The sequence below is a fragment of the Natator depressus genome, chromosome 10, assembly GCF_965152275.1.
Source record: "Natator depressus isolate rNatDep1 chromosome 10, rNatDep2.hap1, whole genome shotgun sequence".
Classification (NCBI taxonomy): Eukaryota; Metazoa; Chordata; order Testudines; family Cheloniidae; genus Natator; species Natator depressus.
Window position 1 is genome coordinate 48999275 of NC_134243.1, and position 18551 is coordinate 49017825.

Below are 18551 nucleotides of genomic sequence, written 5' to 3' on the forward strand. Positions count from 1 at the left end.
TTTCAGGATAAAAATAATATTTCTCTTGCCATTGTTGTGTATTCCATTTGTTATGATTTTGAAAATCAGCTTAAAATATCTTAAATACATCACAGTAGTAACAATAATCATACCAAGTCACTGGCTGTTATTTAGGAAAAGACAAAAATGGCTTACAATAAAATTGATTTTCAGAGATGCCTAGTGACTTGTACAGTGTCATGAAGTTGAATAAATCACATATTAGAATTATTTAATTGGTTTTAAGAAAAGGAGGACTCGTGGCACCTTAGAGACTAACCAATTTATTTGAGCATGAGCTTTCGTGAGCTACAGCTCACTTCATCGGATGCATACTGTGGAAATTGCAGAATACATTATTATATACACAGACACCATGAAACAATACCTCCTCCCACCCCACTCTCCTGCTGGTAATAGCTTATCTAAAGTGATCATCAAGATGGGCCATTTCCAGCACAAATCCAGGTTTTCTCACCCTCCGCCCCCCCACAGACAAACTCACTCTCTTGCTGGTAATAGCCCATCCAAAGTGACCACTAAAAAACTTCAAATCCAGAGTCCAGCAAGAAACTGCTGAATTGGAATTCATTTGCAAATTGGATACTATTAATTTAGGCTTAAATAGAGACTGGGAGTGGCTAAGTCATTATGCAAGGTAGCCTATTTCCCCTTGTTTTTTCCTACCCCCCCCCCCCCCCGGCCTTCTGGTTAAACTTGGATTTATGCTGGAAGTGGCCCACCTTGATTGTCATGCACATTGTGGGGAGAGTGGTCAGTTTGGATGAGCTATTGCCAGCAGGAGAGTGAGTTTGTGTGTGGGGGGGGGGGGTTAAAAAACCTGGATTTGTGCTGGAAATGGCCCACCTTGATTTTCATGCACGTTGTAAGGAGAGTGGTCACTTTGGATAGGCTATTACCAGCAGGAGAGTGAGTTTGTGTGTGTGGGTTTCGGGGGGGGGGGGGGGAGAAAACCTGGATTTGTGCTGGAAATGGCCCACCTTGATTTTCGTGCACGTTGTAAGGAGAGTGGTCACTTTGGATAGGCTATTACCAGCAGGAGAGTGAGTTTGTGTGTGTATGGGGGTGGGGGGGTAAGAAAACCTGTATTTGTGCTGGAAATGGCCCACCTTGATTTTCATGCACGTTGTAAGGAGAGTTTGTGTGTGTGGTTTTTGGAGGGGGGTGAGGGGGTGAGAGAACCTGGATTCCTGCAGGAAATGGCCCACCTTGATTATCATACACATTGTGAAGAGAGTGGTCACTTTGGATGGGCTATTACCAGCAAGAGAGTGAGTTTGTCTGTGGGGGGGCAGAGGATGAGAAAACCTGGATTTGTGCTGGAAATGGCCCATCTTGATGATCACTTTAGATAAGCTATTACCAGCAGGAGAGTGGGGTGGGAGGAGGTATTGTTTCATGGTGTCTGTGTATATAATAATGTATTCTGCAATTTCCACAGTATGCATCCGATGAAGTGAGCTGTAGCTCACGAAAGCTCATGCTCAAATAAATTGGTTAGTCTCTAAGGTGCCACAAGTACTCCTTTTCTTTTTGCGAATACAGACTAACACGGCTGTTACTCTGAAACCTGTCATTAATTGGTTTTCAAACACTGAATAATTAATGAATGTTGATGAATATTTTTCCCTCAGGGCTAAAGAATATGAAAGTTTATTGGAAGCAAAAAATGCCACCTCTGAATCACCATACAAAGCAAAGTAAGTATTTAACTGTATACTTCAGTTGTTTGTGTTTTTTGTAGACATGCATCTGCAACTTTTCCATAGAGGCTGATGTGGTAAACTTTCCATTCAATACTTGATATACTGTCCTCTTGAACTACAGATCAGTTCCTAACACAGAAAGTCAGCGCCAAAACCACTTCAATGATAAGGTGCAAAATATGCGTCTCCACACAATAGGCAAAGAGGTTAGCAGGGGCCAACATTTTAGGTTCCAGTGACCCAAATGAGACTCCAGTACAATATAAGGCCCATAAGAGAGAGAAGAATTTTTGCAGGGGTTTTCATTTATTTCACAAGGAATTTTGCCATTGGCAGTGTATCTTGGGCCACATATTCATTGGCTTCAATGATGCTTCACCAGTGTACACCAGCTGAGTGATGATCTGGCCACTTGTCTCTGTAGACACATACATTATTAACCCATTGATAGGCAAATCTAGGACGCTGGGGACCAGGAAATTTGTTTTAATGAAGTTAAAAATAGTATGGAAGCTCAGTGAATTAACACAAGTTTAAGAGTCAGAAATGTTTTGGAGACCACCAGCTGGAAGAATGATTGTGCAAACATGCACTCAAAATAGGATTGTAATGTAGAAGAGGTAAGTATAGAAAACAATTTAGAAATGAAATTGTTTGTACAACTACTGAAACTTAATTTTGCAGTGCCATCCATAATCTACTCTGTCCACTAGAATTTCTGTTTAAGGCTCCCCCAGCCAAGAATCAATATGGCTGCTCACACAGATAGAGAAGATGATTCTGGCAACCTGCATCTCAGAGCTCCATTCCAGTTGTAGATCTCTTCTTTGCTATCTGAGCAGCATTGCAGTCCCCTCTAAGGATAAGTAAGGGAAAGAGAATGTTCCTGCTCTGCTGGGCCAGGTTTGCCCAGTAGTTGTACTAGTTTGTTCATGATATCACTAGTTAACCCAGTAATAGCCCCAGTAGTTGCTCCTTCAGCCAACTTCTAGAGAAGTCTGGTTTGCCCAGACTGAGACCTTCCATATAAACTGTCGATCTCAAATGTACATTACAGGGCCTGGAGAACTTTACAAAGTGTAAAACTTTACAAAGTGTAAAAAGTGACACAAGAGATTAGGGTGTGCTCCAGCCCTCAAATCTGAAGTACTTTGCATTTGTCCTGATTTAATTTCATCCTATTTACTTCAGACCATTTCTCCAGTTTGTCCAGATAATTTTAATCCTATCCTCCAAAACAGCCCCTCCCACTTGGTATCATCTGCACACTTTATAAGTGTACTCTCTATGCCATTCTCTAAATCACTGATTAAGATACTGAACAGAGCAGGACCCTACTTGATATGCCCTTCCAGTTTGACTGTGAACCACTGATAACTACTCTCTGAGAACCGTTTTCCAACCAGCTATGCACTCACCTTATAGTAGCTCCATTTAGGTTGTATTTCCCTCGTTTGCTATGGTAAGTAATATATAAATACATATAATCTAAGCAAGTCAAATAGCAACTAGAAAAGACAGCCAACTCAGACTTTTGGATACTTTTTGTGAACAAAATTATTAGTCAGCTGCTAGTGATGCAGGTTCTACTTAACCACATTGTCTTTTCCCCCTTGTTGTGCTCGGAGCTTCTGATATTAATTGTACTGCTAATAATAATCAACAAATTGTTCCCATTTTCCATGTGATTTTATCAGTGATGGCCATCACTAGGCATCTCCATCAAATGGCACATCATAAATGCTCTGGGGTAGAGGGTACTGTTGTTGACTTCCATTTCTTAATAATTAGAGTAAGTATTATGACAGATTAGTACTCTTGGATTTCTGCTTTCTGTGTGTGGCTGCCAGGAAACTCCTAGTTAAAGCCTGATTGTCAGCCAGTAGCAGGGTGGGCATGTGCCTGGCTCTCCTTGAAACACTGGTAAACCATAGTGCCTTCAGTCATCTGGTTCAACTGTACCACTGTAGAAACTCAACAATCCCGTGATTTTTTACCTGAAATTTTCCTTTTATTTTTTACTTGAACTAACTATAATGATTTTGGGTTTTTTTTGCTTCATTGGACTCACCAGTCTCAGCCCCTCATTAGCTCCTGTGGCTTCTCTTCTTTTAATCTGATTTTTCTCTTGTTTCATCTGTTTTCTTGTGTATCTTCTTTATTTTTATATCTCTTGTGTCTGAAGAACTTATAAACTCTGCAGGAATCCTATTCCTGGTGGCTCATTCTACTCCTACTGGAGTACAGCATATCTGTTGGGAAGTCTGCAAAATTTTATAAATTCTTCTAGAATGTTGACAAAGTTTTCAAAGGCTCAGGTATTCATAGCAAGTATTTCCAAAAAATAAATCCCATACACTTGACTAGTCCTCACAGAGGAGAAACGAATAAAACATTTTTAGTGTTTACTTGCTGCTCTGAATACCGGGAGATCACTGAGCGATGTTCGGTCGCCGAGTTGATGGCATTCGTTCTAAATTCTCACTTAACAGAGTGGGCCCCATGAAGGCTGCCATCTTCCACTCTACACAATTACACTCTAATGTATCTCGGAGTGAAACTCGACCGCACCCTCTCCTTCCATGGTCATCTTGAGAACATAGCTGCAAAGATAAAAACGAGAGACAACGTAATCCAGAAACGAGCATGTACAACCTGGGTTGCATCAGCATCAGTGTTGCGAACATCTGCAATAACACTTGTACATTCAGTAGCTGAATATTGTGCACCGGTATGGAGCAGATACAGTCACATATGACTCATGGATACCCAGCTAAATACAGTGATGCAGTGCACCATGGGAACCCTTAAGTCGACTCCAACACTATGGCTACCTGTCCTGTCTAATATCGCTCCCCTTTTGATATGCCGAACTGCTGCAACATTCTGCAAAGCTCAGCAAATCCAGGAAAACAGATGTCTTCCTATTTACCAAGACCTTGACACCACACACACACACACCTTGACACCACACACAACTCCCGCAACGTCTTAAGTCCTGCAAGCCTTTCTGGGAACATTCGTTAAGCCTCATTCAATCAGGCTAGATCAGAAAGCAGCTTGGAAAGCAAATTGGGCTAGACAAGACTTAAAAAATAAGCACCTTGTGCCAGATCCCACACAGAAGGTTCCTGGGTTTGAACTTCCATGGTCATCTTGGTCAACACTGAACTGAATTCTAACCAACCACGGTAGATGCAGATATCTAATGCACAAATGGAAAATCAAGGACTCCCTGGTGTGCAAGTGTGGTTCCCCATGACAGACCATCGAACATATCACTACCGACTGCCCAATTTATAAATATGAAGGAGGCATTGCTGCCATAAATTCTCTACTCCTGATGTAGCCATTTGGCTCGATCAACTTCAGGTGAAATTGTAGTTGCTCCTCTACACCAGCCACACGAAAGAAGAAGTGTTTACTAAATTAACAATTTTTAGCATACAATACCAGAAAAATTAGAAGATGTGGCTAGGAATTCTAGGTTTTCTAAATACAGATGAGTGGCTTATTGTGTACACAGGTATTATGTAGACACAGAGCATATTGTTCATAGTTAACAATAAACAATAGAAGTAGTAGACTACGATATAATAAAATTATATTAAATCAGTTCTGTATTACAGCACTGACACTAGTGACAATAACCCTTAACTGCTCAGAAATTAATGAGATTTAGTCTCACAGTTGGAAATTTAGGGGGCAGAAGACTAGTGTTCAGTCCAGTATATTTAACTGTCATTATGTTCCAAACTAAAACAGGTATTGCCAGAGTCCTATAATAAAAATCTCTAGGGCTGAATCCTATTGTCCTGACCTGTCCTGGTGCCAGACCAGTTTCCAGTGCAAGTTAGAGCACCCTGATAGTATTCTACTGTGGTTCCCCAGGCTATGCGCAAATTGCAACATTATGCATCTGCAGTACATAAAATCGGATTGAATTCTAAAAAGTCTGTTGGATTACTTTGTTAGATTATCTTCTAAATAGATATCTGAAAAATATAGGACTAGATGGTATCCTGAGATTCCTGACCGTGAATGGATGGACAAGAGTGGGTGGGTGGGTGAAAAGAGCTTATGCCCCCTCATGGACGTTGAGTATAATCATGGTTCTTGCACTCACTTGAGTGTAGGGATCATGTGATCTGGAACTGTAAGCCACCTCAAAGTGGAAGGGAAGGCTTGAGAAGAAGGAGCAGCAGAACCAACTAGTCAAAAAGTGGTTGAGCATACACTACACCCTTTTAAGCAGGGAACAGTGGACATTCTCCCTTGTGTGCCAGGAAGCTCTGTTCCTCTTGAACTTCCTGCTGGTTTGTGTGATTTTTGCATCACCCTAATGCTGGGCAGAAAGCAGCCCACATTCTAAACTTGTACACAGACCTACAGAAAAACAGCAGTGGGAGACTCCTATTACTGAAAGATCTTATGGAATCAAGGTAGTGCTCAAATCCAGTTTAGTCAGACAGTCACTTTTCAGCACAGTAGCCTGAAAGCAGTTAACATTTCAAAAATAAAATATCTATCTATCCAGTATCGGGACTTGAGGATTTGCCAGTTGCTCAGAGGTCAAGGCAATAGCAATAGGAACTCCAGTCTGAACATACTTTGTGAAAGAGGGAATAGAAGACTTCCTATGAGTCAGCCAACAGCTCAGTTCAGAGTTTACATCATGTATTGTGCCAGGAAATTAAGCAAAACTTTTAACAGAACTGAAGACAAATAATCTATGGGTATGTCTTCAGTACCCGCTGGCAGGCAGCGATCGATCCAGCAGGGATCAATTTATTGCGTCTAGTCTAGACGTGATAAATCGATCCCCAAGCGCTCTCCTGTCGACTCCTGTACGCCAGCGCCGCTAGAGGAGCAGGCGGAGTCAACGGGGGAGCGGCAGCAGTCGACTCACCACGGTGAAGACACCATGGTAAGTTGATCTAAGTATGTCGACTTCAGCCACGTTATTCATGTAGCTGAAGTTGCGTAACTTAGATCGATTCCCCCCCCAGTGTAGACCAGGGCTAGGAAAGGTAACTTTATATCCCTCAGTAAAAGAGTGAATGAGGAGACAAGAAACTTCATAAGGCAAGCACTAAAGCCTGGATCAGTGTGGTTTTTCTAGTGTAAACAGGCATTTTTAACAAAGGAAAAAGTTAAAACGAAAGGTTATACTGCTGTTAAGCTAAGCATAGGGCCCTGTGTTACCTAGTACAATAGCTGAAAAAACAAACTGGAAGAAAGGAACAGAGCAACAGTAGGTCTAGGGTGGAACATTATGATACTAATGAGAAATTTAAAAAAAGTTAGACTTTTATCCTTTCAGACAGAACACAGAGTAATGTACTGGGAGCTTATATTAACTGCTACTGTACCTGGCTGACAAAAAGTGAATTCTTGCCAGTAATAAGAGTCTAGAATCTATCCAATGCAGGCTCTGAGAAAATCTGCTGAGCTAATGAGACATGGCATATCATGGAGTGAAGGGGGTCAAAAATTGGGAATGCTAGAGTTGAAAAGGAATGTGTGACAGATTCTTAGCCAACTTTAATGTTTGTAATAATATGAGATCTGAAAAAAATTCTCTCTTACAAAACAAACATCAATAGTTTCTGTTTATACTAAAAGCAGGTCTTAAATAATCTAGCTAGGATGGAATTATATTAATAAACAAAGAAACTTTTCCTAACTCATTAGGCCGGGAAAGCTAAAGATGAATAATAAATGCTTTTTTAAAAATCTCAAAGACTCTTTAAGACCTTGCATCATTAACAAACTATATATGTAGACTTCAATATTACAAATAAATCTACATTAGAGCAAAATAGTTGAAAATAATTTCTTGTTATAGGTATCTGCTAAAATCTTAGATCTGTGTTTTTCTTTCAACTGTTAGTGATTTCATCAACAACTAAAGCAGTTGAAGGAATGCAGTTCCCTGCCTTCTTTTTGGTGTTATTGATGTCATCAGATATTGCAGAGTGAAGACAGGGCCCCAAATGTAGGGTCTTGACATGAAAAGCTTTTTAATCTGTCATATTTATGCTTAAACTACAGTAGTGTTGCAAGGATCACTAGTTTCCTGTTGCAGTTCACAGATTGTTTCAGTAGCTGCAGTTAGTTTACATTTTGCAGTTTTACACAATGTTTTGCAGTGGCCAAGTATTGGATCAAATGTTTTCTAAACAGCACATTAAGTAGTTGGATTACATTAATATTAGTCAGCAGTCTGGGCCCATGCTGCTTTGACAGGTATGAAATGTGCATATGTGTGGGCTCCAGAGTACTGACTCTAAAGTGGGGGGGGGGGGTGTTTTTGTTTGTTTTTTTGTTTTATATTGTGTTTTGTGGGATTGTCAAAAGGCTCAAAGCAGTTCTTTGCTGCAAGTAGAAGTTTAGAAGATGGCAAGTAGAGATTTCTAACATATCGGATGAGCAACTTTTGTCCCCTAAAACTGAGGGAAATGGTCACAGAATACTACCTATTCCTTAGGTGCTCTGCCCTGTCAGCTAATTTGTGCAGCCAATGACACTTTTCCAAGCAAATGAGCACTATCATTGCAGGAGGGAGAATATTCCCAGTTGACTTGTTTGTTCGTTGACTTCACACAGCTGGTTGGTGGGTTGGTTGGTTGGTGGTTGCTCTTTTTGGTTGGTTGTTGAAGGTGAACAGATTCCTGGGGCTCCCTTAGTGTTAATTTTTTGGCTGCGGATCAGTTTAGAAGTAATAATTTTGCATTTCATCCAGTAAACTTGCCTATTAAAGTTACACTTACATGGATACCTACTATCTTAGGCAGATAGGGTTGGTGAGGTAATATCTTTTATTGGAGCAACGTTTGTTGATGAGAGAGACAAGCTTTCAAGCTCTGTGTAGCTCAAAAGCTTGTCTCTCTCACCAACAGAAGTTTGGTCCAATAAAAGATGTTTCTCGCCTTGTCTCTAATGTCCTGGGACCAACACGGCTACAACGACATTGCATACACCTCATTCCCTTTGTAATATCTGTTAGAAGGCTGCACTAGCAGACAGATTTAAGGAAGGGGGAAAGTGGGTTATCACAAAATAAGTTATACTTTGCACTTACTTAGCAGCTTTTTTCCAAGGACCGTAGAGTTTTCAGTATTAAATTACGCATCAAAACACCATGTGAGCTATCAGTGTTATGAACCCCATTACATAAATAGAGAAAGTGAGGCAGAGGAAAAAGCTGAGACATGCTGCAAGTGATGTAGTGAGTCAGTAGCTGGGCCAGAAATCAAATCATCCCAGTCCTGTGCTTTAACCATTAGATGACACTCTCTTCCTGCAGGTTTGTAAAATTGTCTCTGAACTCCTCTACAAAACAAAACTATCGCAGTGCTGAACACTATGGAAATTTAAGCTGTCATTATCCTAAAAAGAGGATTTAAAAGAGAGGGAAGATGGAATTAAAAAGAAAAACTCCAATAAGAGTCTGCTACAGAAGAAATTGGATACGTGGTCTGAGATACGTTCTTGCATAGCCAAAAATTAAACAGTCTATATATCAGTGTTTTCAGAGTTCATGTGTCAAGCCAGTACTGGGTCACCTTGCTCAGCACCCAGGGACCTTGGTGGCCGGCCAGTAAAAACTAGTGGTAAAACTAGTAATTCCTACCCGGAAGCAGCCAGCAGCAGATCCGGCTCATAGGCAGGGCGGCCACAGGGCTCTGTGTGCTGCCTGAGCACTTGCTCTCCACTGAGGTGGGGGTGGGTGCCTGCGGGCGAGAGCCGCGTGGAGCTGCTTGCGCGCCTCCGCCTAGGATCCAGACCTGCTGGACACTTCCAGGGTGCAGCGCGATCCGCAGTGACAGGACAGGTAGGAAGCCTGCCTCTGCACCCCGGCTGCGCTGCTGACCAAGAGCCACCAGAGGTAAGCCCGCTCCTCAACCCCCTGCCCCAGCCCTGAGCCCCCCCAAACCCAGAGCCCCTTCCTGCACCCCAACCCCCTCATTCCTGGCCCCACCCCAGAGCCTACACTCCCAGCTCAGAGCCCTGACCCCTTCCTGCACCCCTGAGCCCCTCCTGCACCCCAAACCCTGCATTCCCAGCCCAGAGCCTTGACCCCCCTCCCGCACCTCTGCCCAGAGCCCCCTCCCATACCACAAACCCCTCATCCCCAGCTCCGTTGGGTCGCTGGCATCAACATTTTCTTCAACTGGGTAGCCAGAAAAAAAGTTTGAAAAACACTGCTATATATTACAATATAGTCTTGTTTGCCTCCCAGTGCACCATCTGACTCACAGAAGAGAAAGATATTTAGGTCATTCTTGATCTAATACGTAAGTTACTATTAAGCCAATTATAAGACATTAGACCAAAATATTGGCAATATTCAGAGACAAAGCTCCATTTTAAAGGAACTAGTGGAAAGAAGCAGATAATCCCATATTCTGGAAATATTTGTGTGGAATTTGTTGTTTTCCAAACAGCTGTGCAAACTATAAAGGAGCCAAAAAAGAGTAAATAAATCTCCAGTTTGTGATAAGTCATCCACCAGTTGATTGTAGGATACATGTTCAAAAAATTGCTCAAGCATTCGCCCTGTGGAGACATCAGGTACAGGTGTTTCTGTATCTCGGCGACTGGCTGATCAAAGGCCGCTCCAGGACACAAGCAGTCTCGTTTATTGAGAACCTGGGTCTGCTCCTAAATGAAGCAAAGTCAACTCTGCCCCCCGTCCAGAGGATAGAGTTTAAAGGGGCAGTACTGGACTTGACCCAAGCCAGGGCATTCCTCCCACAGGCTAGATTTCAAGCCCTCAACAGCATGATCCAGGGAGTCATGCAGTTCCCCACCACTATCGCGAGAAACTGCCTGAAGCTTCTCAGGCACATGGCAGCCTGTACGTACGTGGTATGACACACCAGACTCAGGGTTCGGCCACTACAGTCGTGGCTAGCATCACTCTATCAATGAGCCCAGGCCAGCTTGGACAGGATCGTGACCCTGCTTTGCCCTATCCTCGATTCACTCTTGTGCTGGACCGACACCCAGCAGGTGTGCTTGGGGTCCCCTTTGCAGCCCCACAGCCATCCCTGCCGTTGGTGACGGACACGTTGGATTTGGACTGGGGAGCTCATTTTGGGGACCACAGGACTCAAGGCGTCTGGTCGCAAGCAAGCAGATCTGCGCCTCCACATCAATGTCAGAGAGCTCAGAGCAGTGCACTTAGTGTGTCAGACATTCCGCCTTACCTAATTGGACGATACGACTGCGATGTTCTGTATCAACAAACGGGGGTGTATGCTCCTCTCCCCTGTGCCAGGAAGCCTTCATGCTATGGGACTTCTGTGTAGAACACTCAGTCAACTTGCAGGTGTCGTATCTCCCCGGGGTTCAGCAGGCTGGCAGACCGCCTCAGCAGGTTGTTCCGCAGCCACGAGCGATCCCTTCAACCAGATGTCTCATGTTCAGTCTTCCAGAGGTGGGCATGTCCCCTGATCGACCTCTTTGCCACATGACGCAACAGGAAGTGTCAACAGTTCTGCTCCTTCCAGAATCAGAGCCCGGGCTCCATAGTAGATGCGTTCCTCCTCCGCTGGGGAGGAGCTCTCCTATACACCTTCCCGCCGATACCACTCGTTCACAAGGTCCTGCTCAAGATTCGCAGAGATCGTGCTCGAGTTATACTGATAGCACCGGCCTGGCCATGTCAGCATTGGTACACATCTCTCCTAGGCGTGTCTGTGGGAGCCGCAATTACCTTGCCGCTCTTCCCGGACCTTCTCACACAGGATCACAGACATCTCCAACACTCAAACCTGCAGTCACTCCATCTCATGGCGTAGAAGCTCCATCATTGAATGTGTCGGAGCTTTCCTGTTCAGACCATGTTAGACAGGTCCTCCTTGGCAGTAGAAAACGCTCAACGAGGGCCATGTACCTTGCCAAGTGGAAGAGATTTTCAATATGTTCAGCGTAGCGCAACTCACCCCCAATGCTAGCCTCAGTGCTGCACATTCTGGACTACCTTCTGTGTCTGAAACAAGAGGGTCTCTCGTTGCCTTCTATAAGAGTACACTTGGCAGCCATCTCAGCATTCCATCTGGGTGTAGAGGGCTGCTCACTTTTTGCTAACCACATGGTCAGCTGCTTCCTGAAGGGGCTCGAAAGGTTGTACCCACATGTTCGCCAGCCGGTCCCTGCCTGCAACCTCAACTTGGTCAACTCTAGACTCATGGGGCATCCCTTTGAGCCTTTAGCAACATGCTCCCTGCTCTACCTCTCTTACAAGGTTGTGTTCCTGGTGGCGATAACCTCGGCCAGGAGGGTGTCTGAGCTCAGGGCCCTAACTTCAAAGCTGCCCTACACCACATTTTTTAAGGCAGAGGTTCAGCTCAGGCCCTACTGTGGTTTCCTCCTGAAGGTTGTGTCGCAGTTCCACATCAACCAGGACATTTTCTTCCCTGTTTTCTACCCTAAACCTCATTCGAACAACAAGGAGCAGAGGCTCCACAATCTAGATGTCCGCAGAGCACTGGCCTTTTACATCGAGAGAACAAAACTATTTAGGAAGTCAGTCCAACTCTTCATGGCAGTAGCGGACAGGATGAAAGGTCAGCTGGTTTCAGCCCAGTGTATTTCATCATGGATAATGGCCTGTATCAGTGAGTGCTACAATCTGGCAGGGGTTCCCATGTCTCCGATCACAGCACACTCTACCAGGGCACAGGCTTCATCTACGGTGTTCCTGGCTCAAGTTCCCACCCAGGAAATCTGCAGAGTGGCAATGTGGTCATCCATACACACTTTTGCTGTGCACTATGCAATCACCAGGCCGGCCAGAGATGATGCAGTCTTTGGAAGAGCAGTACTCCAATCAGTGGACAGCTCCGACCCCACCTCCTGAATTTGGCATGGGAGTCACCTGATTGGAATGGACGTGAACAAACACTCGAAGAAGAAAAAATGGTTAGTCCTCATAACTGTTCTTCGAGATGTGTTGTTCATGTCTATTCCAATACCCACCCTCTTATCCCTCTGTCGGAGTAGCCTGCAAGAAGGAACTGAAGGGGTGATGGGTTGGCAGGGCAATATATTAGGCGCCATGAGGGCTAGACTACTGGGGGCACCGAGGCCAACCTGATGGATGCTGCGAGGAGAAAAATCTTCTGGCCAACGTGCACGTGCACACGCACCTGATTGGGATGGACATGAACAATACATCTCAAAGAACAACAGTTATGAGAAGTGAGTAACTGTTTTTTGTCATGAAATAGATGGATAGATGAATTTGGAAAGGCTGCTATGTCCATATAATCACTGGAGCAAAGATTACAATCTTCCTATATTAATCTCGTAAAATACAAAATTATAATAATCTGTCTCTCCTAATCTGTTAATATCAATGATAAATTCCATATTCAAGCACAATCCACTATACCAAACAAATTCCTTAGTTCTTCAAAACAATCCTTGGTAAAGAGAACACCATCTTTCCTTTGCCCAAAAAATCAGTTTAAAGACTATCTGGAGTTGAGATAACTCATCCAGGATTTAGTAGTGGCAGAGAACATTTCTGCTTCTTCTGTCCTCCCAGCAAGACCACATACTGTACCATTTTCCTGTCACTGGGTTAGCAGACAATAGAACATAAGTAAGGCTACGATTTAGTCACAGAGGTCACAGAAGGCACAGAATCTGAGAATTCCAGCGAACTCCATGACTTCAGCCTGCGGTGGCAGGGAGCTACAAGATACCCCTGCCGCCTCTGGCAGTCCCCGGAGCTCCAGGCCACAGTGGGCAGCACGGTACCCCACAGCTCCTGGCTGCCATGCATGGCAGGGTACTCCCAAGCTCCCGACCACTGCCAGCGGGGGAACCCCCAAGCTTGTGGGCAGCAGGGAACCCTGCAGCTCCTTGCCGTGGCAGGGGAACCCCCAAGTTCCCAGTGGCTGAGGGCAGCGGAGGAACCCCACAACTCCCGGCCCCCACAGGTAGCGAGGGACCCCCCCAGAGCTGCAGACAGCAGGGGTAGCCCCTCAGGCCTCAGCTGCTGTAGGCTGCTCCTAGACCCTGCGCAGCTGCCCCACTTCAAGCAGTGTGGGGACCCGCAGATCCCCATTTTGTCAGGGATATTTTTAGTAAAAGTCACGGACAGGTCACGGCTTCCATGAATTTTTCTCTTTTGCCCATGCTCTGTCTGTGGCTTTTACTAAAAATATGTGACAAAATCTTAGCCTTAAACATAAGCAATTCAGAAGTAAATTGTTAGTATGGGGGCTGGAAATTTCACTCCTATACGCCCCACAGTTTGGACTACAGGGTGTGTGAATAGCAGTGCGCACCAAAGTGCTGACCTGTAACTCCCCCATGTGGATGCTGCAGACGCAAACTAAAAGCTTGCTAGTTTGCATTAACATAGTCCTCTTGAAACAGGACTACACTACTGTGAACCAAAGTTTGTCTTTTAGTGAAAGATTCTGGAGTTATTTACAGCTGAAGTTAAAATCTGGCAGTTTCTTTTTTGAGGGGGAATACATTACCAGCAGTGTTTCTTCCGTTGAGGTTGGAAATTGGACATAACTTTTAGCTCATATTACTGAAACATCACTGTAATTCTGGCATTCTTCCTTTAAGCTTAGTTCAGATGAATCACAGTTTTGATTTACGTCAGGGTTAAATACAGACCTCTTGTGTTCCGTGAATGTTCCTTATGCCTTTTTAAATACTATTGGCATTGGGCAGAATATATGCTAAATTCATAAAGACACTGACATACAAATATGTGTATTCTATAGGTATGTTTAGGTATTCTATAGGTATGTTTAGGTACTTTGTAGTTCACTGTTTAAAATATTAGAATTACTCTCTGCAGTGGTGAAACAGTCCTCCAACCAATGAAGTGGCCACTTTTCTGTCACAAAGTCAAATGTTTTGCCCATAATTTTACACTTGCTTTGCCTCTTCCTTAATCTGATGGGACACCACCCCAGGTTCAATTACAAAGGGGCAGGGGAGAAAAGCCATTTTTAATAGTCTTTTTTGCTTTTATATTAATTTTTGTGTAGATGTAGTCCACCTTTGAAAGTGTTAGTGATAGGATATATTAAGAAAGAAGCACATCAAAACTATGCAAAGAAAACACTCATACTTGAGACTAGAGTTCTGAGTAGTCAATACAAAATCATATTTTATATTAACACATTAATATTATTTTAATGATTACTAAAATATATTTCAGCATAATCCCTCATAATTATTAGATTGTGCAACCTCCGGTGTGTCTCCATCCAGTCATGTAGTTTGAAAGAAATCTTTACTTAAGGGATTTAAGCATTTCCTTACTTAAACATGTACTTAAGTGCTTTGCTGAATAATAGTGGACTTTAATGTATGTTTAAATGTTGTCCTGAATTGGGGCCTATGGCTGAAATATAAGTGAGGAGATCCAATGTACAGTTTGTTGGGTCGAGGAAGAGAAGCAAGAGTTCTTCTTTGAGTGGTTATACATGTGAATTCCACTCAGGTGTGTGGGTGCCCAGTGAGCCAGAGCGTTTTCTGCAGCAGTACCCACTGGGTCCGTGCATGCATCCTGCACCTTCTCCTGGCCCCTCCTTAGGCTATATGAGAGTGGCACTCCCCTGACCCTGTCAGTTCCTTATCACCACCCATAGCCTGAGTTGGAGTTTCCTGGGCAGTTTACCTCATGATTTTTTCTCTTTGTAGTCAGCAAGATTAGTTCTCTGCCTTCCCTGTAAATAGAAGTTAGTATCCCATAATTAGATTTCTTTTGTTATTTTAGTCTGTTTTAGGGTTTTATTTTGTTTGTTAGTAATTAGTCTTCAATGCTAGACACTGGTGACATGTAGCACTCCCTGGGCTTTTAGCAATGCCTGTCATGTGGGGTGTCTATCCCAGATAGTGACCCTCACATGGTCTGCCTTCTCTGTCTTGGCGAGGGGCACATTAAGGATAGGTGCAGTATCTGCCATTCTTTCAAAAAAAGAATGCAGATTTCCAAAGATCTGTGCCTCAAGCAACACTTTATGAAGCAGGCCATGAGACCCACCTCAGCCCCAGGACCCTCAACCAAACACCTATTGCCTACCTGCAGTCCACTAACGAGGCTGCAGTGGTCTCTGACAGACCCCTAGACTCAGGCTATGTCTACACTAGCACTTTTGTCAGTATAACTTAGGTCGCACATGAATGAGAAAAAACACTGCCCTAAGCAATATAAGTTGCACCAACAGAAGCACTGGTGTGGACAGCACTATGTCAATGGGAGAGCTCTCTCCTGTCAGCTTAGAGCAGCTATATGGGAGATCTTACTGCGGCGCAGCTGCATCACTACAGCTGTACTGCTGTAAGCTCTCTAATGTAGACATGGCCTCAGTCTCTTCTCTGAGGAAGAGGTGTTGGTCTTCTTATCCCGAGCTTCCCCAAAAGAGGACTCCTAAAACAAACCGGAGCTGCTCACGGTCATAGAATTTTTTGAGGAGGAAGCACAAATCACAGAGAAGGAGATCCACCAATTCCAGTACGAATCAGCCAGCTCATCCTCAGTCTGCTGTTTGGAAGTAGCACATTTGACTTCTCCTTCAAAGACAGCAATATAATTGCTGGCGATCTTTCTGCTATCTCCCCCCCATGCATGGGAACAGATATTCCACTTCCTCAATGCTTGAGAGATCATAACCACAGACAAATGGATCCTAAGGACTATGAGACTGGGATATTCTATCCAATTCCTCTCACTCCCCCCTTTCCCACTCATCTCTATCCCTTTTTGGGGAACCGTCTCAGGGAGTCACTGCTCCTTCAGGAAGTTCAGACTGTGCTCACTCTATGATCCATAGAAGAATTTCCCTTTGGCACTGGGGAAAGGAGTTTTAATCCATGACTCTTTCTGATCCCCAAGTCCAAGAGAGGGTCTGAGTCCCATACTGAACCTTCAAAATATCAACAAGTTCATCAGAGATATAAAATTTCACCTGGTTTCCCTAGCATCAGTCCATCCTTCCCTACATCACGGTGCTTGTTTGCTACCCTTTCTCTCCAGAATGCCTATTTCCATGTGGCAATGTCCTTGAACTCTGGGCAATTCACAAGGCTTGTTGTGCCTTTCTCCCTCACTTCAAGGGCTTGTCAATCCAGAAATTGACCGACAATACAACCATGGTGTACTACCTAAACAGATAGGGAGGGAGGTGATCCAATCAGTTTTGCCAAGACTGATGAATCTCTGGAACTTTGGCACCAGGGAAGGCTACTTCCATTGCAGCTCACTTACCTGTCTCCCAGAAACAGATGGCCGATTACCCAGGAACAGAATTCTCCTAGAATGATAAATGGTCCCTCAAGAACAGTATGCTGAGGACCATCTTTCAAATTTGGAGTATTCCAGCCGTCAGCCTATTTGCAACAAAAGGCAACAAGAAATGCCATCAGTTCTGTCCTTCAGTAAGTCATAGTCCAGACTTGATAACCAACACATTTCTGCTGAGATGAGGATCGAGTCTCATGTATACATTTCCCTCATTCCACTCATCCCACAAGTTCTCAATTTAAAACAAGAACACACCAAGATCATTCTTATCATTGCCAATGTGATCGAGACAGCTCTTGTTCTTGGATCTTCACGTTCTCTCGATTCAAACCCATGGTCTCTGCCTCCTCTTCCAAATCTGCTCTCCCAGCAACACAGACAAATGTGGCACCCAGATCTTAGTAGTCTGCACCTCACAGCATGGCTGTTGAGTGGTTAGATCAAGTGGAGAAGCACTGCTCAGTGTCTGTTCAGGAGACATTTCTTAACAGTAGAAAGCAATCCACTAAGTCTCTGTATTTGGCTAAATGAAAGTGGTTTTTGATCTGGTCTACTATTCACAGAATTCACCCAGCAAAAGCTAAGATTAAAGACATTTTTGAGTACCTGTTACACCTCAAATCCTCAGGTCTTTCTCTTACCTTGCTGAGAGTCCACTTAGCTATCTATCTTCCATTCAAGGGAGATCTGTTTTTTTCCAGCTCCATAGTTTCTAGGTTTTTAAAAGGAAATGTTTGCCTTTCTCCTTCTGTAAAGATACAGTACCACTTTGGGACCTCAGCACTGTATTAGTGGCACTAATGAGTCCTCCATTTTAGCCTTTGGTGACCTGTTCTTGGCGTCACCTGACTCAAAAGGCATCCTTTCTCATCAGATTAGGAGAATGGGGACACTTCAGACTGTCATGGTAGTACATCCTATATGTTTTTGTCAGGGTCTGCTTACCCCGCACTAGCCCAGACAGGGTTAAGCCCATATTATTGACAGCAGAAGTCCTGCCTCCGCGGTGGGACTGGGCATGCTCCAAATGCTCTAGCAGTATAAAGGGAAGAAGCCCAGCTCATTCTGGGATGGAGGCCAAAGAGGAAGGACCTGTCTGGGAAGCTCTTGAGAGGGGCCAGCCACAGCCCCTGACTGCACCAGGAATCAGAGCCTCCCTGGGCCTGCTTGAACCCTGGTGGCTGGAGGAGCCACGGAGATGACTGGCCCAACTGACCATGGAGAATCTGAAGTCTCATAGGAGACCCCAGCACACATACTGGTAGGAAGTGACCCAGGGAAGGTGATGGAGTGGTACCTTCCACCCAGGAAACCTCAGTGTGTTTCGGTAGGACCCCTGTGATGAGTCAGTGGCAAGTTGCTACACCACTGTTAGGGTCCTGGATCAGGGCCCGGTGGAGTCAGGTGGGCCCGGGCCCCCTACAGGGGCAGCCACACCCCTTGGTGGGTGCCCCACCCCCATTGAACTCTGGATGCTAGGCCATGCTGCCCTGCACCCAAGGGCTGCTCCATTGACTCTGGCCACTAGACCA

General features: G+C 44.4%; 1 protein-coding gene across 4 annotated transcripts in view; it reads left to right on the forward strand.

The window, feature by feature from the left end:
- SCAPER (S-phase cyclin A associated protein in the ER) overlaps nucleotides 1-18551 on the forward strand; it is a 358776-nt gene that overhangs the window by 193742 nt on the left and 146483 nt on the right. For all 4 annotated transcript variants that reach the window (XM_074966056.1, XM_074966057.1, XM_074966059.1 and 1 more), the window contains exon 23: nucleotides 1656-1721. In XM_074966056.1, the coding sequence (XP_074822157.1) occupies nucleotides 1656-1721 (66 nt within the window). The remainder of the gene's footprint in view (nucleotides 1-1655; nucleotides 1722-18551) is intronic.